At 41.6% G+C, this 21,161-nt stretch overlaps 1 protein-coding gene across 5 annotated transcripts in view; it reads left to right on the forward strand.

Annotated features, from left to right (window-relative positions):
* dgkza (diacylglycerol kinase, zeta a) overlaps positions 1-21,161 on the forward strand; it is a 480,046-nt gene that overhangs the window by 257,221 nt on the left and 201,664 nt on the right. For all 5 annotated transcript variants that reach the window (XM_072272235.1, XM_072272236.1, XM_072272233.1 and 2 more), the window contains 8 exons: positions 3,259-3,372; positions 4,423-4,563; positions 7,566-7,644; positions 10,974-11,029; positions 12,273-12,335; positions 15,878-15,951; positions 17,590-17,701; positions 18,186-18,385. In XM_072272235.1, coding sequence (XP_072128336.1) covers positions 3,259-3,372; positions 4,423-4,563; positions 7,566-7,644; positions 10,974-11,029; positions 12,273-12,335; positions 15,878-15,951; positions 17,590-17,701; positions 18,186-18,385 — 839 coding nt within the window. The remainder of the gene's footprint in view (positions 1-3,258; positions 3,373-4,422; positions 4,564-7,565; positions 7,645-10,973; positions 11,030-12,272; positions 12,336-15,877; positions 15,952-17,589; positions 17,702-18,185; positions 18,386-21,161) is intronic.

Here is a 21,161-nt window from a genome sequence, read left to right on the forward strand (position 1 = left end):
GAAACGTATAAAATCCTAAAGGGATTGGACAGGCTAGATGCAGGAAGATTGTTCCCGATGTTGGGGAAGTTCAAAAAGAGGGGTCACAGTTTGAGGATAAAGGGGAAGCCTTTTAGGACCGAGATTAGGAAAAGCTTCTTCACACAGAGAGTGGTGAATCTGTGGAATTCTCTGCCACAGGAAACAGTTGAGGCCAGTTCATTGGCTATATTTAAGAGGGAGTTAGATACGGCCCTTGTGGCTAAAGGGATCAGGGGGTATGGAGGGAAGGCTGGTACAGGGTTCTGAGTTGGATGATCAGCCATGATCATACTGAATGGCGGTGCAGTCTCGAAGGGCCGAATGGCCTACTCCTGCATCTATTTTCTATGCTTCTATACCCACAGGAAAATGAATTTCATGGTTATGTATGGTGACATATATGCACTTTGATAATAACACTTACTTTGAATGAGAGAGTTGCCCTATTATGAGGGTCTAGAAAGTTTCTATATTCCTTAGAATTTAGAAGAATGAGGGCTGACTTTATTAAAAGGTCCTCACAGAGCCGAACAGAGTAAATGTTGAGATGTTTTCACTCGCGAGAGAGTACAAACGGGAGTAGCTATAAATTAAGACAATGGTCACTTAAGATGAGTGTGTAGGAATTTCTTCTGAGGGTAGTGAATCTGAAATTTTCTGTCCCTTAGGGTGGTCATTAGGTATATCTAAGGTGGCAGTAGATAAGTACTTAAAAGATTGTAAATTTGAGGGTTATGGAGAATCACCATTGGAGTTGAGACCAGCATGATCATATTAGTAGAGCTGTTTTGAATATCCATGCCTGCACCTATTTTACATCATAAGACACAGGAGCAGAATAAGGCTATTTGGCCCATTTTGTGTTCCCGTGTTAAAGTAAATAATAGGATGTTTTAGTCTGCTGTTGAATCCTAAAGTCTGAAAAAGGCTAAAAATTATTTCAGGCAAATTCAAGCTGTCAAACCCAAAGCTACATCGTAGTTTCCTGTGTTTTGAATAAGGAAACATTGCTAGGTTGATGAATGAGGCAGCAACCTGAACAGAAAGTAGGTTCTACAAACAGTCCCTTTAAAAAAAAGGGTCCCAAAACAACATCATCACTGTATAGAGAGGGGGAGGGGGAAGAGAGGCAGTGAGTGAGAGAGAAAAGAAACAAGTTCTTGAGCTGTCCACGTTCATTTCATAGTGGCAATAAAATATGGCTCATCTGAATAACACCGAAGGAATTAGGATTTCAATCTGCAAGAGCTGTGCCGCACTGCATTAGCCAAGGCCTTGCTCTGTCTCTGAATTGAAAGTGCAAGATTCAATGACTATGAAAGAAAGAACAAAGACTTTATCCCTGGTATCTTGGCCCATATTTATCATTTTTTGAACTTTACATAAATATGTTTATTATCTCAGTGCTGCTTCTAGAAGTATGTTGTGTACAAGTCGTTTGTCAAACCTCTTTTTAAAAATAGGACTTGTAGTGATTGGTTTGGAATGACCGGAGCCTGTGAAAGATGTTATATAAATGCAGTATCTGTCCACTTTATTGATTTAGAGTGACTATGTCTGCTCCCTTCCCTATTAAAGAAGTCGTGCTCAATCCTTTTTGATCATGTGGGATACACTTGCCAACACAGGGAATGCTACTGACAGCTTGCTTCAAATCTCAGCTAAATACAGAGATTCCCTACATTACAGCTGGCCTGACTTAGGAAAATCTGACTTTATGCAAATGCTCCATATACTTCTGAAGCATTTTTTTCAAGCCGGCTATAATAATAAAACAATATTTAATGATATTTGTTAATGACTGGTTGCAGTCTATATTGTGCTAGTTTAATTATGGGTAGTGTTAAGGTGATTACACTGGACAACAATTTTTTTTCAAAAGTGTTGCTTCCTCAGAATTTTTTTTTGTTTATGATAAACTGCTTGAAGATGAATACAAATATAATTTCAGACTACTTTTATCAGGTAGGAATTTGGAGAAACAACAAATTAACTTTTATTGAATATAATGTGTTTAATTTCATAATGGTGCTGATGCTTTGCAATAGTTCAACTAAGTTAAAGATATTTTGTTAATGATTTTCATTTATACTCAGCGTCTGATGCTTCTCGCTTAAGTGTCCAATAGTAATTCGCCAGCATTGATGGATTCCAGTTGCCCTGGTATCTTTTCTCCATGACCGCCATGTCCTCGCGAAATCTCTCACCATGCTCGTCATTAACAGCACCGAGATTTGCAGGGAAGAAGTCTAAATGGGAATGCAGAAAATGAATCTTTAGTGACATGTTGCATTTCATGGTTTTATATGCTTGAAGCATGCTTTCAACCAGCTGCATGTAGTTTGGTGCTCTGTAGATGCTGACAAAAATTTCAGCAACTTCCTTGAATGCCTTCCATGTGATTTTCTCTGGACCCACTAGAAATTCTTCAAATTGCAAGTCATTGATAACCTGTTTGATTTGTGGACCAACAAAAATGCTTTCCTTCATCTTGGCATCAGTTATTCTGGGAAGCATCTGTCTCAAATATCAAAATCCTTCATAGAAATTTTTGTACCTGGTGATAGCAAGTTCCATCCTTACAGTCCTGAACCCAATAATTATTACTAAAACCTGTCTTGCCATGCAGCAGCCATGCTGCCTAAGCATGCCCAAGCATGCCTGGACAAGATAGGAAACTTTCCAGCTTACATTGTAGGCAATATTTTAATTGACTTGAATTATGAATTGAAATAATAAACATAAGTGATTTCAAAAAATGGTGTGTGATAGGGAAATTTCATGGTGATTTTCATGATCAGTAGCCCAAAATTCATAAGATACACCTAAAGGTATTCAGGAAGCAAAATCTGTGTTGTCCAGTGTTATACAACAAAATGAAATAATTATGTAGAGAATTATATTTCTATGTAATTTAGAAACATCTTTTCTATAGTTAAAAAAAGTGTATAAAGAACAATGCGATGTGGATAATTACAGAAAACAAGCATTCCCATGTTGCATAGAAATCTTTTTTATAGAAATTGGTTTTCTGTTCTCAGGGATGAAACTCTTGTGTGCCTGTATCTGCGTTATCATGGATGACCTACTACCTCATAATGAATAGTACAAATCTTGGGTAAATGAATGCAGAGATTACAATGATTGAGGCAGAGTTAAAGCAATCCAGTGATCCTGTAAATGTGATAAATGGCCAAGTGGGTGCTTCACTTAATATGAATTTCCCTTTTCTCACAGGTGGGTTGGATTCTTTCCATTCTGGATCAATTGCAGCTGAACCCTTCCCCTCCAGTTGCTGTACTTCCTTTGGGAACAGGGAATGATCTTGCCAGGACCCTAAATTGGGGTGGGGTAAGTGAGATAAAGGTAGCATGGAGGTTGAATGAGTATTTTAGTAAACTGAATTATGAGAAATATTTGCTTACTGCTCTGCATTTCCTTTATTCATGTAACCATAGTTTGTTTTGTTTTGTGTGGATAAAGTTGCTTGCTTTTGTACATTTTCTGCCATTCAGTACATGGTAGGACTTGTTATTTATGGAGCTGTTTAGTTCTCTTAAATTTATTTGTGGTTGCATCCATTCACATTGTAAAGTGTAACTCTCCAATGACATTGTCAGATGCTATCTGCAGAATCTCAGCTAGACCCTCCCTTTTGCATACCACAGGATTTCTGGGAATCGTTATCTAGGCAGGAAAACACTTGCAAGAACAGCATAGATGGGCTGAACTTCTGTTGCAGTATCTCAATGTAAAGTTGGTCCAAACTAATTATTAAGCTGCTTGTTCTATTCTTTCAGAGGATGTGAATGTCACTGTCTAGGTTAGCATTTATCATCAGCCCCTTACTGTCTCCTCAACTGGGTGGCTTGTTAGGCCATTAAAAAGAGGAATTAGAAATCAGTCATGCTTCTGTGCATGTGGAATCTTTAATGGGTTAGGCTACATGAGGATATCCCCTTAATTAGTGACTAAGCTGTGGGTTTATGACAGTGTGGTAGATTCATGATGTCTAATATTAACTTTTGATGCCAGATTATTTTAATTGCATGAATTTAAACTCCAACTTTCAGGGTAAGCTTAAACCACTTGTTTCCAAGTTAGTAGTTCCAGGTACTCATCCAGTAATAACCATTCTCTGAGCTCTGCTGACTGTCTGGCATTGAGCTGTTTGTTCCAAGTAATGTTTAGAGGTGCCCATTGCTGAAGAAGGAAAAACTCATTGGCATATGGGGGGGGGGGGTGGGAAAGTATAATTAACCTTCCTTTTTAAGATATGGATTCCCCTTTACACAGGCAAGAGGATTTTATTAATGCCAATATCTATTTCTATCTTAGATTGAAGGTTGCAGAAAGAAATGTTCATTTATGCATCATAATCATTTTGTGTCATGGGTACAGGGATATACAGATGAGCCAGTTTCCAAGATCCTGTCCCACGTGGAAGATGGAAACATTGTGCAGTTAGACCGATGGAATCTGTGTGTGGAAAGAAACACAGACGCAGTTCCAGATGAGCGCGATGAAACAGCAGCTGAAAAGGTCAGTTGTTGAAGGTCCTGGCTGTTGTGTGTTTGGGTCTGCCACAGAGGTAGTGGGTTCGCTGTGTGCTCAGTGACAATTATGAGCACCGGATAACTGACAGCTTACTCTTTTGGCCATTTGCCACACTAAAATTCTTGACCTTTTGCAGTTGCAGCTTTGTAGAAAGTGGTATTTATAAAATATCTTCCTCAAACTGCGCTACTTATAATGTATGGTTGGTCCACCTTTATGGTTAAGGTGCAGTAAAACATCTAAGAAGGTGACTGGACTTTGCAGTATTTCTGAACTTGTCAGATGTTGGTGTCTGGGGAGTGTCACTAGCTCTTTACCCAGGTAGGCTTGTGTCATGGCTGAGGGGAGGGTAGTGAATCTCTGCAGGCCATTTGGGGTTTGGTGAGGAATGGATTTGGAGCAGTATCTGACAGGTTGAATCAGGGACCTTTATCAAAGGTGGTGATTTGGAACAGCATTTTCAATCGGGCGATTTGCATATTGGGTGAACTAGCGAGGTAGGGTGGGGTGGGAGTTGCTAAGGATATTGAAACGAGGATGTGACCAATTAGACTTTCTCAGCTGCTCCAACATTCATTGTGATCACAGTTAATCATTCAAATCCAGTACTCTGTCCACATTCTCTCATCTTATTAGCCTCTGGAACTATAGTTAACTCCTTAAATAAATCTGATGGCTTTGTCTCAACTGCCTCCCATTTTAGAGAAATCCACAAGTCTCTGAACTGTCTCTGCAACCAGTTCATGCGCCTCAGCTCTGAGCTGGTTCTGTGGCTGTGGATTCACTTTCAGGGACCCTGTTCTCTGTGTTATTTGTTTACTTTTTTTTATTGTTTGCACAATTTGTTCTTTCTTCCACACATTGAGTGTTTGATGGTCTTTGTTGTGCGGGTTTTTTAATGGATTCTGTTGTGTCTCTTTGTTTGGTGACTACCTGCAAGAAAATGAACCTCAAGATTGTAAATAGCATACACACTTTGATAATAAATGTACTTTGAACTTTGAGGTTCACAACTCTTTGGCAAAAAAAAAGTCTTTCCTCATTTCCATCTTAAATGACTCACCTGGATCTGGGTATCTCACGTGGGTGTGATTCCTGATTCTTTGGAATTCCTCCACCATCAGGAAAAAACTTCCAGTATCTAGTCTGTTCAGCTTTATTAGGATTTGGTAAGTTTCAACGAGGTCCCCTCATATTCTTCTAAACCTAACAAATGTTGCATGCTGTAAGGTTTCACTGATAAGGTAATGGTTTCTTTGTAGCAGCAATGTGTAGGTTATGACTAGAGATAATGGGGCTTGTTAGCCAATGAGTGGGATGTTGTTCTTGTGTGTCTGGAAGCCGGGAATTTACGGACTTTTGCCAGGGAGAGATTAGGAGAGAAGATGCAAATGGAGAGAGTTGGTAAACCATCGGACTTTAACAAGGGTCCAAAGGTCAGCAACGATCGGAGCAGGTCAATGGTGGACAAACGGCCTTATCAATGACTCCAACGTTGAGCATTGGACTGTTTCATGAGAATGGGCCCTTTTTTTTGTTTCTTTACTAACCATAGAGTCAAATTAAGAATTATAAAGCTCAATCGTTTAATTGCATATTGTGTACTGTTTGTTATTGCATGGTACTGTTTTGTAATGGGACATACCGCGTAGCATCCACCCAAAAGAGATTTCTTAAATTTGGCTGGGCCAGGAGCTATCATCCCCTATATTGAGCAGCTAGCCGAACTGAGAGTTACACAAATATAAGACAAGTCATCCCAATCTCTGTTATATTAGTTCTGTTGTACCAGGAATCAGTCAGTGAGAGCTTGGTGCTGTGCACTGTTGACAGATGATAATTTGTGAAGAGCAAATTGTCCTGGATGTGCCCAGTGATGGGAACTCTCAAGCCAGATTATAGTGCTTCAAGAGGAGAGTTGTTGGGGAATGATATAATCTAAAACAATATGATGCAAACTTAACATCATTGGGTGTAAGGGCAATTCACACTGGTAAGTACCCAGTTGAATTTCCACATTTGTGTGAAATGCCCTAGAAATGTTTTTTTTTATCATATAGTGTAAAATCATAAAATTTGATTTTAAGCTGTAGAATGTTGAAAAATAATGGTATATAATTGAATTTTAGGCAAAATTGTCAGAGTAACATCGGTTACAGTAAAACTTCCAACAATTCTCATTCCCCAATAACTCTCCTCTTGAAACACTGTATCAACTGTGATGCTCCTTTTCTTGGCTGTACCACAAATGTTCACTGACTCTGCCTTTCGATATGCCCAAATAATTTCCAATTATACTATAGCCTCCACACTTTGAGCATTTTCACATCGTTATTCTTATGAACAAACCCCTTTGCTCATCTTGCTTTGGTATGTCTTTCATGCTTCTCCACCCACACGCACTCCCCCTTCACTGCAATGTAAGCCTTTAACCAACTCTTCTCATTGAGTCCAGGTTAATGGCCATGTCTCTGCAGAACTCTTCGTATTTTAAAGACCTCAAACAGGGACCCTCTTGTCCTTCTATTGAGAAAAAAAAGCCATCCTGTTTAGCTTTCCCTGATGGTTACAACCCTTAATTTTTTTTCACCCTTATTTGTACTGTTCCCAGAGTCTCTATCTTGTTTGTTAGGATAGACTTGCAGTCATCCAAGGTGCATAATGGGCACTGTTGCTGGTGTGTACTCTTCTCTACATGAGCAGGTTGGTTCTGTAAGTTGTTTTCTGTTCTGGGGAGAGCTGTCAGCTATAGGAACAGGTTTCAAAGCACAGTGTCAACCTGACCCTCTACCTAGAAAACTCTTCCTGTGGGTCATTCATTTAACCTATTGTAGGAACGTACCACATTGAAGTATTAGCCACCAGTGCTGCTTGAATCCTACCTAATGTTATTTTCTTCATGCATTGCCCTTCTGATACGCCATCAGAAGGATTTTTATTCACGGTGATGCAGATTTTCATGAAGATAAATTTCTCTTTCTTCATAGCTTCCACTTGATGTTTTCAACAACTACTTTAGCCTTGGCTTCGATGCACATGTGACTCTCGAGTTTCACGAGTCCAGAGGTAGGTTGACATGAGAACCGTTCCTTGGAACCCCAGAGATGGAGCTTAATTTGTTCCTGTAACCTGGTCAGTCTGTTGGTGAATCATGTAGTGCAAGTCTTGAAACAGAAGACCTTTTATTTTGGTGCTGTGATTTCCATTTTATCTGCTCTGACTGAGTTAGAGGCCACCTGTGTTCAGTCATTCCACAGCAGGTCACGGTTGATCAGGATCAAGTAAGTACACATATTTGGAATCACCATTGCTACTTGTTGACCGCATTCTTCTTGTGACATCTTCACAGACAGCACATCCTTCGCCGTCTCCACTCAACTCCTCCCTGTAGATCTCGTATTACTGCACAGGCCCGAGATGATTTGCTGCCACAATTGGTGCATGATTGTTATAGTTGATCTGAATGTCTTTGAAGGTTCTCAGTTATCCAGGTCATTGTATATCAAGCAGTAGTAAATCAAGGTAATTGGACTTGCTGTGTTGTCTAGAAGATGTTTTAACACTCATCCAAAAGGCTTCTTCAGTTCTAATCCATGGTGGCTAGACTTTGTCTTATAAACTTTGTGAGCTGTTCAAAGGTATCACAATCACATTACGGTTATTAAGGGTCATAGAGGTAATGAGAGGGTCATTAGTTTTATGCAAGAGGAAAATCTGCAGATGCTAGAAGTTCGAGCAACACACACAAAATGCTGGAGGAACTCAGCAGACCAGGCAGCATCTAGAAAAAGAGTACAATTGATGTTTCGGGCTGAAACCCTTCAGCAGGACTGGAAGGAAAAAGGCTGGGGAGTAGATTTAAAAGGTGGGTGGGAGGGGGAAGGAGAGAGAAACACAAGGTGACCAGTGTATGGAGAAGGATGAAGTAAAGAGCAGGGAAGTTGATTGGTGAAAGAGACAGAAGTCCGCAGAAGAAAGAAAATGGGGAAGGAGCACCAGAAGGAGGTGATGGGTTGGCAAGGAGATAAGGCAAGAAGAGGAAAAGGGCATGGAAAATGGTGAAAAAGTGAGGGTGGGGAGCATTACTGGAAGTTAGAGAAGTCAATGTTCATGCCATCAGGTTGGAGGCTACCCAAATGGAATATAAGGCGTTGTTACTCCAACCTAAGTGTGGCCTCATCATGACAGTAGAGGAGACCATGGATGGACATATTGGAATGGGAAGTGGAATTAAAATGGGTGACCACTGGGAGATCTCGCTTTTTCTAGCAGATAAGTGTGTGTGCTCGGTGAAGCGGTCTCTCAATCTGCGTCTGGTCTCACTGATATGCAGGAGCCCACACCGGGTGAATTGGACATGGTATATGACCCTACAGACTCTCAGGTGAAGTGCCACCTCACCTGGAAGGGTTGTTTGGGGCCCTGGACGGTGGTGAGGGAGGAGATGTAGAGGCAGGTGTAGCACTTATTCTGCTTGCAAGGATAAGTGCCAGGACGGAGATCAGTGGGGAGGGACAAATGGGCAAGAGAGTCGCATACAGAGCAATTCCTGTGGAAAGCAGAAAATGGGGAGTAGGGAAAGATGTGTTTGGTGGTGGGATTCTGTTGGAGATGGTGGAAGTTACAGAGAATTATGTGCTGGATGCAGAGGTTGGTGGGGTGGTAGGTGAGGACAAGAGGAACCCTATCCCTGGTAGAATGGTGGGAGGATGGGGTGAGAGCTGGCATGCATGAAATGGAAGAGATGTGGTTGAGGACAAAGTTGATGGTGAAGGAAGGGAATCCACTTTCTTTGAAGAAGGAGGACATCTCCTTAGAATGAACAGCCTCATCCTGCAATGGAGACAGGAATTGAAGGAAGGGATGGCGTTTTTACAAATAACAGAGTGGGAAGAGGTATAGTCCAGGTAGCTGTGAGAGTGCATGGGTTTATAATGGACATCGATGGATAAGCTGTTTCCAGAGATAGAGACAGTGAGATCAAGAAAGGGGAGGGAGATGTCAGAAATGGACCGGGTAAACTTGAGGGGAAGGTGGAAGATGGAGGCAAAGTGGATGAAGTTGAGGAGTTCAGCATGGGTGCAGGAAGCAGCACCAATGCAGTCGTCGATGTAGCACAGGAAAAGTGTGGGACAGTCACCAGTATAGGCTTATAATACAGACTGTTCCACATAGCCGACAAACAGGCAGGTATAGCTGGGACCCATGCGAGTGCCCATGGCTATCCCTTTTGTTTGAAGGAAGCGGGAGGAGCCAAAAGAGAAATTATTTAGAATGAGGACAAGTTCCGCTAGTTGGAGGAGAGTGGTGGTGGAGGTGATCTGGTTAGGTCTGGTGTCCAGAAAGAAGCAGAGAGCTTTGAGGCCTTTAGTCTTATCTTTGCATGAATGAAGGTGCGAACTATTGTGGAGATGTTAGGACTGCATTGAATTCAAGGAAGGTATTCATGGCTGTCAATCCATGAGGTGCAAGCCATCACAGAATACATCAGCTACTTACAGTACAATCCTAACATCTCCACAACAGTTCACACATCTATTCATGCAAAGATAAGACCAATGAATCTCTCATTACCTCCACAACTCTTAACGACCCTCATGTGATTGCTGTATCTTTAAACAACTCAGAGTTTATCAGCTGGAGACTACCCGCCATGGATCTGTACTGAGGAAGCCTCTGGGATGAGTGGTGAAACGTCTTCTAGACAACACAGCAGGTCCAGTTGCCTTCATTTACTACTGCTTGATAGGTTGATCTGAGATCTTTGCTCTGTGCTTTTAGTTGTTAAGTAGTCAATGTTTCTGTTGGCAGTATTGTCCAACTTGTACTGATGTTTTGACCTGTGAACAACATGGAACTCCAGAAGTGACAGTAGAATAGAGCTGATCCCTGCCCTTGTTTTGATGAGATCTTCACAGTGGGTTTGGAGATCACACACACAACATACCTTATTTGATGTCAAAGTTATGTTAACTTTCCTTTGTTAATTCGAAGAATAAAGTTATGGGGAGAAGGCAGGAGAATGGGGTTGGGAGGGATAAATAGTTCAGCCTTGATGGAACGGCAGAGTAGACTCTGAGCTGAGTGGACTAATTCTGCCCCTACTATGTCTTGTAGTCTTAATAGCAGTTTTTGGAACTGAACCCTAAGAGTTGTCTTGATAAGAGTTTTGACTATGGATCTCAGTTTAAAGTTAAATAATTAGACAGTCTCAATTTCAAAACAGAATTGATTCTGGCTTTTATTTTTAAAGGAACAATATTTATTTTGATCCTGAATTATTGATTGGTCATGCACATGCTTGTAAACAGGGAATGATGGACTTGTTCATTGTTGAGTGACTTGCATTTCATTTTTATTGTTAGATGTCACTAATGCTTAATTTCCTGTTTCAGAGGCTAAACCAGAGAAATTTAGCAGTCGATTTTGGAATAAAATGTTCTACGCTGGGGTAAGTGACAAGAATAGCTCAATGTAGGCCGGTGACTGTTGAATTTGCAGCAATCAGATGTGCACTTCAGCCATTTAAATCAAACAGAGATACAAGAGACTGGAGATGCTAGATTCTGGGGCAACACACAGTGAAAAGAACTCAGTGGGTTGAGTAGCGTTAGTGGGAGCAAAGTCCTGATGCAGGGTTTTGGCCTGAAACTTCAACAGTTTCTTTCCGGGTATCAATGCTGAGTTCCTCCAATAGACGCAAACACTGTGTGTTAATTTAAACTAAGCATGTCACTGTGTTTCTCACCGTAGCCCTTCCCAGCAGCAATACCCGGCCAATGCTACTGACAGAAGAAGTAGATGGGTGCAGAGCAACTTTGGTTGGAAAAGAGCGGCACTTGTTGGTTGAAGTGTGATAAATGGGGAGGGATGATGGAGACTTCAATTACACCATACGCCAATAGCCATGGGTGGTGTGTTGCTTGGATTTATAGCATCTGCAGATTTTCTCTTGTTGGTGGTAGGCTGGGGCTACATCTCAACCAAAGGAGGTGTAAGGTCCTCCTTCCCTCCACTAGCCTGCAGGTGTAACTCTTCAGCAAGGTGTAGCAATTGTTTAACGCCCCCCTCTCCCCCACCAGTGAAACCGTGGGAGCAGGTGGTGGATGGTTGTATGAACAGCTGGTGCATATCACAAATTCTGATGCCAGGCAGACACAATCTCTGAAGAGTATTGATAATGACTGGGGTCACCCATCTTGTAAAGGCATTGCCCAGAAGAAGGCAATGGCAAACCACTTCTGTAGAAAAATCTGCCAAGAACAATCATTGTCATATGATGCAGCACATGATGATTGACAGCCTCCCTGTTAACAGTGTCCGTATTCTCAGTGTCATTGTAATGTGCATAAAGCTTGTCAGGCCATCAGACCTGGAGAATTGCCATTGGGTGTGGGTCCCAGTATAGTGAGACCAAGGCAGGAGCCAAAAAAATCAGAGGTCATCCCATTCTGGGCCACTTCACTGAATCTCTGAAATGGCGTTAGTTTAGATGTGGGAGTGGGATTGTTTTCCAGGAATCTATATGAACTCTAGATACGATGGCTGAAGGAAGAGCAAATACATCTTGAATGTATCATGAATACGATCTGCAAAGATCTATCCTTGATTGTTTGACTGAAGCTCTAGCTGCCATTTTCTCTTCTGGTGTTGCTCACCCATATAACTGTGTCATTCTCTCTTCTGTTATTTAGACAGCAGTTTCAGATTTCTTAACGGGAAGTTCCAAGGATTTGGCCAAGCATATTAAGGTGGTGGTAAGTACATGGAATTTTGCTCAGAGAACACAAGGCTGTGAACCCTATTCCAGTATTCTAGATAATCTTGTTTCACCTCTTTAACTCCTCGGGAGTGCATGTAACCTGCAAGGAGATTTGCCCATCCCCAGCCATCTTTGAGGATTCATACATATGACATCTCAGTGATCTGTCATTATTCCAGTAATATACGAGGATCTATGTCACATTCCCAGTAAACTGTGAGGACACTTGTCATAGACTCTCACAGTATTCCATTCTCTGACAGAGGTAAGCCATTCATCCTTTTGAGCCTGTTGTGTCATTTAATTAATTGAAGTTTGATGTATGCCTTATCTGACCTTAGAAACTCTGGAAAAGGAACTCGTTGTACTTTGTGGCAAGAAATGCTTTTGAATGTCACCTTTAAATAATCTAACTCTAGCTTTAACACTAATGCCAGATGGTTTTAGACTCAAATCATTTTGGCATTAAGGACTACCTCAGAAGGGAATTGAATGTGAAAGATGAAATATGGGAACATTGAGAATATAAAAAAGAGACTATGAATTCTCCTACTGGTTAGGAAATAACGGGAGCAAACAGAAGATGGCATTGAGGTGGAGGGTACCGTTGAGGTACTACCTGACTACTTGGTGTAATTTCTTCAAGGAAGAAGATACTGTTCAAAGTGTACAAAAAGATAGATTAGATGCTGGATGAGCTAAAAATTGATGAAGAGGAGATCCTCAAAGGCTGGTTGTATTTGAAGTAGCCACAATGATTGTAGTCATCAAAAGATACAGATTCACTTTGAGAGGGCAGGAGAATTACAAATTGCTGCTCGGCTCAGCTAAAACTGAGTGAACATAAACCCAGTAATTACTGCCTGTGAGTTTAATGCTGGAAGGGAGAATCTCTAGAAACAGTCATCCAGGGTAAAGCAACAGTCACTTCAACAAGGATATATTAGTTAATGGAAGCCAGCAAAAGGCAAGTTGAAAGACAATAATGAAACTGATGAAGTTGAAGCTTCTCAGTGAGAGGAAGGTGAGGGTACTTCTAAGTGGCGGTTGATAAAGTGCCACATGACAGAATTATTAGCTGGTTTGAAACCGCTAGGATAAAAGACCCTGTTGTGTATGGGTAAGAATTTCGTATAAGGACAGAAAGCAGTTCTGATATGTGATTATTTACCAGACCGAGAGGAGGTACATAGGCTTAGTTTCTGTGGCTGGTGTTGAAGCACATGCTTTCCCAACATAAATTAATAACTTGGCTTTAGGTATGTGTCCCATTGGTCAATGGCTGGATAACTATAATATCACATAGTTGAGGATTAAAACCGTCCATGTAACAGAAGGCGTTTTTACAGTGGTTGTTTTCTGTGCAATCACCCCACTTAAGATAAAGACTAGCATTATTGAAATTATATATTGTGCATGATTTAATGCTTGCTCTATTTGAGCTATTAAATATTTCTAACTTTCATCTCCCTAGCGATTACTCTGAATTATTCTGCTCCAAGCTTTATGGATGCAGAGTGGATAGCCTTATGCTTTCCCACGTTAAAATCTATCCGCCATAGATTTGCCCATTTATTTTAAGTCATCCTCATCCAGTATGTAAACAGCCCACTTGGTCTACCATGCTTATTCTGACAATTAAGTACCCATCTGAATGAATACCATTTACTATCTGTTGATTCCTGCCCAGATACTGCCTAAATTTTGCCTCCATTACCTTCTCAGCCAGTCTGTTTCAGATTGAAACTGCACACTGTGTGAGGGGGAAAAATATCTTCCTTGGATCCTCTCTAAACCTCCTGCTCCTCATTTAAACCAATGCCTCCTGCTCTTTGATATCGCTAACATGAAGATCCATTTTTTAAAAATATCTACCCTATCATAATTTTATATACCTTGGTTAGATCCTCCCGTCAACATCCTTGGGAAAACATACCCAGTTTATCTAGACCCTCCTCATTACTAAAATGTTCTATTCCCCCCCCCGACGGCATCCTGCACCCTCTCCAGTATCATCAGGTCCTTCCTGTCATCTGGTGACTTGAATTGCATGAAGTATTCTAGCTGTGGCCTAACCAATAGTTTATCATGTTGTCTCGACAATATTCCTTATTCTTATACTCCATACCATGGCCATTTCTTCACCGATCCTACTTGTGCTGCCGCTTGTGGGGATGCTTGGACATGCACAGTGAGGCCACTCTGTGCCTTAATACTCCTGTGCTCCTACCATTAATGAGAAGGGTCCTGCCCTTACCAAGTCACACCCGTAATTCGTCACCTCACACAGATCACGATTAAGGTCCATCTGCCACCAGTCAGCCCGCCATACCAGTTGAGTAACATTGCTTTTTAGATCAGCTGTGGAATCTCAAAATCTCTCTGCAGCTTTCTGTTCGTCGCTATGTACTGAGAGCAGGAAAAGTGGAAAGACTGAAAGACTGTATCAATTCTGATATTAATAGCTCATCCCAAACCACCTCCAGTTTTCTGCTCAGTCCCCTATTCCCTCAATTCTCTTAAATAGTAGGCAGCCGCCGATCCCAGGATCATGGGTTTACACCTGTGGTGGAATGTGTCTTCTCCAGGGCGCATCCTGGGCGGGAAGATTTGAGGAACTGGCTGTTACCTATGCAACAGGTTCCCCCCTCCATGTCACATGTAGTCCAAGGGAAGGGCAAGTGCCGATATACTTTAGCACATGTGTTGTCACAGAGGCTGCCAGAGTGAAGTTGCAAACAACATCAAACTGCCTTAGGGACCCTGGCTCTAGGTTTCTTCCTTGGGGTTTACTCCCGAAGCCTTTCCCATGGATGGGTTTGGCTGCAATTCTCTTATTGACCAGAATTCTATCAAAGTCAGCCTAAAGTGTCCTCAACATCATCTGTAGTTGCAGACCTATGTTGAGAATGGCAATGATGTACAATGCCCAGCATAAAGAAGCCCCTCATGTTGATCTTAAATATTTTTGATCCCTTATCTCACCATCGTCAGCAAACAAATTTATAATTTTTTAGAGTGTGAGTGTGAAAAACTAAATTGTTAGTGTAGCTCCTTTGGAAACAGCTCTGTTCATATTCTACAAATTTAAATACATACTCATCATCTGTTCTGTATGCCTCCCCAATCCCAAGATTGTTAATGAATTCAGAGGTACCCTCTAGCTCAAAGCACACAAAAAGTTTTTTATTTAAGTCTGATATGTGGATTGATGGGGGCTGCTCTCATTGAAAATGATGTGATTTTTTAAATGTATTTTATTTATGTGTTTAAGTTGTATTTTATTCATGATTGTGATTAACATTAATTGTGACAGCAGTTAACCTATCTAAGCATTGAAGTATGACTCGTAGTTAGTGAGAATAGCATTTTATTTTTGCGTTGACACTGCTAGTTACTAATTTCCCCATTTGGGCCACTAAATATTCCTAACTGAAGCCTTTGTCGTAATCCATTTAGATAATCACATACAAAATGCTGCGGGTCTCTGAACTGGTTTGTAAGCCTCACATTTCTCCCGTTCTTTGTTCCCAACAGTGTGATGGGACAGACCTGACATCAAAAATTCAAGATTTAAAACTACAGTGCATTGTCTTCCTGAACATTCCAAGGTGAAGTTTCTCTTGATCCCTAATCTCCACTGAGTTAACTTGCCTTGTGTTTCAGTCACACCCTAGGGTCAGGGAGGGGTAGCATCTCTGGTGGGGGAACAAGTTGTGTCCTTTTCAGGCAGTTTGTCCACCTTTAGTCCCCACCTGGCACTCAGCTGTCACCTGTGGCTCCCCATAGCTGTTTGAATGTGACAGTGGCCACAGCCTGGGCAACGGCCTCGACAAGCTGGCTAAACCAGATGAGGGTAGCCGACGGGTCTCAAACCCTCGGTGAGATAGGAAGTTGTCTATCCCGGCATGTGAAGACAGACTCCGGCAGATTGAGCAGACGAGACTGGTGGAAGGTCCAATGGTCAAGAAGGCGGTCTCTGCGAGCGTTGTGGAACGTGTAGAGCATGACATGACACAGAGGATGTCCTGGTCATCCACTGCGCCTAGTCCCATCTCCAGCCGTATGGACTCTTGTCTTGCCACTGGATCCAGATGAGAATTGGGAAGAGAGAGTGAGGCTGATGCTGCGCAACTCTCCCTTACTTAAGTCCAAATCAAGCGCTAGTCTTGACACCATCATTAAGTGGCGTTGAGGTCTTCATCGACAACGATGGACGAACAGCAACAGTGTCAGTGTTCGTACACAGTTTGAAAAGACTCCTTTGTCCTCCCACTCTGAGCATTGAACCTATATTCAAGCCTGAACCAGACTAGGTGAATAATTAACTAGTTATTTTTTGATGTTCACTATCCCATGAGCTTTGGTCATTGGAAGGGCTCCTTTAGCAGGATAGGAAGTCCCCGGATATTAAAGGTTAGATTTTCTAAAAAAGGAATATATGGTGTGTATAGAGATATATAGAAATGGAATAGAAAATGTAGGTGGGTAATATGTTTGTAAAAACAAATTAGCCGAGTGAATAGGAACGACGAAACAACACTGGTGAGCACGATTAAGACGATCCTGAGTATGTTGTAAGAATTTTAAGAGCAAGATGATAACCAGGAAAAGACTGTTAGGAACCAAAATAGCAATATCTATACAGAGCCAGACAAAGTAGGATTAAAAGGACACTCCTTATCTGTATTTAAAAAAGAGAAGTGCATCCAAAATGCATTGCCTAAGTTGGTGGTGACAGGGCCTGTCGCAACATTTCAGGAATATCCAGGCAGGCACTTGAATTGTCCAAGTATAAAAGGCTACAAACCAAGTGCTTGTTATTGGAATTAGTCCAGATAGATGCTTGATGTTCAGCATGGACGAGATGGACCAGAGGGCCTTTTGCTGAGCTATATGACTCTGTGAAATACAGTATTTGGTCATCAACAAGTATGACCTCCTTTGAAGTCTGGCTAATAAGTGGAAGAGGGTTCCATGTAATTTTCATTGACTGGTTTTATCTTGATGTGAGACTTGGGTCAAATGTTTCCTTGATATCAAATGCAGTGACTCATTTCTTCTTTATTGCCAGAATCCAAGCTGTATTGTGCATATCTGGAACAAGATTGTAATTTGGTTTGGAGCCAAGTAGTCTTGACAAAATCTTCTTGTCTCTAAATGGCCCTGCTGACACCTTATTCAAGATTGAGGATAGACCTAAAGGCCATACAGCTGTAAAACATGCATTTTTATTTAAATCGTTGCAGGTACTGTGCTGGCACTGTGCCATGGGGAAATCCAGGTGAACATCATGATTTTGAGCCACAACGTCATGATGATGGGTGTATCGAGGTGATTGGCTTCACAATGGCATCTTTGGTATGTCTCTGTTGCCTTGAGTTTTTGGAACTGTCTCTGCTAACTGTAGTTCAAAATGGTATTTTTGCCCTCAGTTGTGTTTACTATTTAAAAACTAGTATTGGAAACAGCTGTTCAGCCATTCAAGCTTTCTGCATCATTCTGTTAGGTCAGAATTAATCTGCAAGTCAAGTCTATCTGCCTTTGCTTCATTTTAGTGTTACACATGTGGAAACGTTTTAGCGCTTGTTGTATGACCATGGGTTTACATTTACTACTTGCTCTGAATTGCTCCGAATCCCAGTTGTCTTATGAGCATCTCCACTCTGCCTGACAGTAAATTCCTAGTTTGAGGGCTAGCTGCTTGTTCTGAAATTGGTCCAATGCTCTACTGAGGCCCTGAAAGCGAATGCAGCCTCTGGTAAAGGAAAGTGAAGCTTGATGCTTATGTTGGCATTTTGTCTTTGCATTGAATTGGCTCCTCTCCATCTTTGTTGCAACCAAGGCTGCTCTGCAAGTTGGTGGACATGGGGAGCGTCTCAACCAGTGCCGTGAAGTGACGCTAACAACATACAAGCCGATTCCGATGCAGGTCGACGGGGAGCCGTGTAAGCTTGCACCGTCCATCATTCGGATCTCATTGCGGAACCAGGCTAACATGGTACAGAAGACCAAGAGGAGGACATCCATTCCCCTGCTCAATGAGTGAGTACTGATCAACCATTGGGAAGTTGCTTTGACCTTCTTAAAAAAAAACATGTGATTTTGCTAATTCGTCATGTGATATCTGTGGTTACCAGGGAACCCTGAGCTCCTGATTTTCTCCTCTTTTGTTCTTGTATGTGATACATTTTACATGGATTTTTCAGTGAAGCAATATTGTTACAGTAACTAAGAACGTTCCATGAAAAAGGATTAGGCTTATGGATCCAAAGGGTCTTTTTTTTTCTGTCACCGCAATTATGGGAGCCATTGGATTTTAAGAATCTCATCCTCTAATGTGGGCTGGTAGGGTGGAGATACGTCTCTACCAAAGGAGGTGGAAGGCGCTGCTTCCCTCCGTTAGTCTGCAGGTCACCCTTGGGCAAGGTGTTGTACCTGCTTATCCCTCAGATCAGGGTCATATGAAGCCATGGGAGCAGGTGATAGATGGTTGTATGAACAGCTGGTGCATAACAGAAGTCCTGACCCCACTGGCTAGGGTCACCTGTCTTGTAAAAACACTGCCCAGAATAAGCAAACCATTTTTGTAGAAAAATTTGCCAAGAACGATCATGGTCCTACAACACGGCACATGGTGATCCTCTAATCATTAGGTTTCTTGAATGCTGCAGTTCTGTCTGGTGTCATAGTTTAGAGATGGTACAAAACGTTCATTCATTGCAGAACTGTGTGCATAATAGAATGCTGCAAAACACTGTGCTTTGCACGATATGTGTTCGGAGTACTGATACGCTAAGGGAGTATTCATTTGGAATCCGGATTTAAATTACAAGCGACAGGTTCTATTGGGATTTCAGCTTCAATCAGTAGATCTATGGATCACTAAAAACTTTGCAGCTTCTGGCTTGCTGTATCTAAAATCAATTCCCTGGCAGTCGCAAGTGCTTGTTGTTGCAGCAGTGAAATGATATAGATCTGATTTCCATTTTCTAGGAATTAGTCCTGTTGAGAATCTTCATAAAAGTAAGTGGCTGCTTGGATGTTAGAAAATTAATGTATAACACAAGATCTGCAGCTAAGTCCATGTGCAAGGTTTTCCTTTTTAGTCCTGTTTTAGCCAGGATGGACAACATCAGAACCAGTATGAAGAGTCTGAAAGTAATCAGGTAGCATAGTAAATAGGTGTGAATTGACGGAAAGGGTTGTGGCTTGATTTTCTCACAAGAGTACTTGTTAGGATTGGAGATGTGACAATCATTACTGATGATCACCATTCCACACCATTACTGGAAGGGTGGACCATATTGCACCTGGTTTATTGATGAAGCTGCTTTTGTAAATGTAAGTTGGTCACAAAAATGTCAGATCTTTAGAGAGAAGATTAATGATGTATTTTATGTGGGTGAATAAATTTCATATTGAAATTAATAATTGATGTTTCTGAATATCTAGCGGGGTTAAATTTGAGGTGAGTATTTACCAGGAAATGACTAAGTGCAACGTAAGCCGTTAAAAATGTGTCAGTGGTATGGATTGGCTGTTAAATGCAAGGAATTGATTGAAGTAAATGCTGCAACTCACACAATGACCAGGAGTAACACCCATTGCAGATGAAGAGAGAATAAGAACGACTATTTAAGGAGGTAGCTGCTTTGCGCATGCTTGCTTCCTCAAGGCTGATTTATACTTCTGCGTCAAATGGACGCCGTAGCCTACGCAAGTGCCCTACGCACGTTGTGAGCATTTATACTTGTGCGTTGGTGTGTCTGCATTGCTCTGCAATTCGGACATGTCACGCATGCGCACACACCTGCCCGCGCAAGGCTTCATGGTCATGGTAGTCTTTCTCGGGGTAAACAAGTTTAAAGCGAGTGTCTTTTTTTCGTAAAAGCGAAATGCGTCCTCCATAATTTCGGAGGTCTGCAAAGCTTTATGGAAAGCATTGCAGCCAGAGTTCCTTCCCTGCTCTTCAGTCACCCAATGGGAAGCTATTGCAGCGTAGGAGGAAATGCGATGCTACTAAGCGGACCAATTACAGTTGTTGTGGTCTGCGTTGCCGCGACGCGCAGTTACATTTTGGGAGAGGTGCGCGTCAGGCTACAGTGTAGGGATCTGCATAGGGTTTGCGGCGACGCCGTACCTACGGCATCAAGTTGACGCAGAAGTATAAATCACCCTTAAGGGTATGCTTGTGTGTACGCATTTGTCTAGTCTGTGTGCAAAGAGGAGAAAGATTTGTGTGGTTTTGCTGCAAACTTGTGATGCTCTTACTACTGCCAATAGTAGGAGGAATTTGGAAGAGGTTTTCCGATTGTCAGGAAGTAAAATACCACAGGACCCGTGCTTTTACTTGATAGGTGTCCCTTGTCTTAGAAGCTGGTGGGTGATGTGATGTTTGAATTGATGAAGGAGTTTGAGTGGAGGAGATAAAGCTATTACCTCTGCTTTAGTAATCCAGATCAAGGCAGCACCATCTCTAAACTTGTAAGCATGATCTTAAAAGCATTTTAATACATTATTAGTGGCGGCAGTTAAGATTTCCCTGCCCCAGAGGATTGAGATTTTAAAAAGCGGAGATCACTAGACATCTGTTTAGTATGTGGATCACAAGATCAGAAGTTAAGTGGAATAATCAATAGTAAAGTATGATCTCTTGAATGGCACAACAAGGTTGATGGACTGAGTTCGCCAGTCTCTATCCCCAATGTTCCTGAGTTTCGCTCCACTGATTTTGATTAAAATTATATGCAAGTGGCTTCCATCATGACTTACTGCACAGGTTTACATCCAAGTGGTATGACAAAAAAATAAGTCTCAT

Source organism: Mobula birostris, chromosome 11 (genome assembly GCF_030028105.1).
Source record: "Mobula birostris isolate sMobBir1 chromosome 11, sMobBir1.hap1, whole genome shotgun sequence".
Taxonomy (NCBI): domain Eukaryota; kingdom Metazoa; phylum Chordata; class Chondrichthyes; order Myliobatiformes; family Myliobatidae; genus Mobula; species Mobula birostris.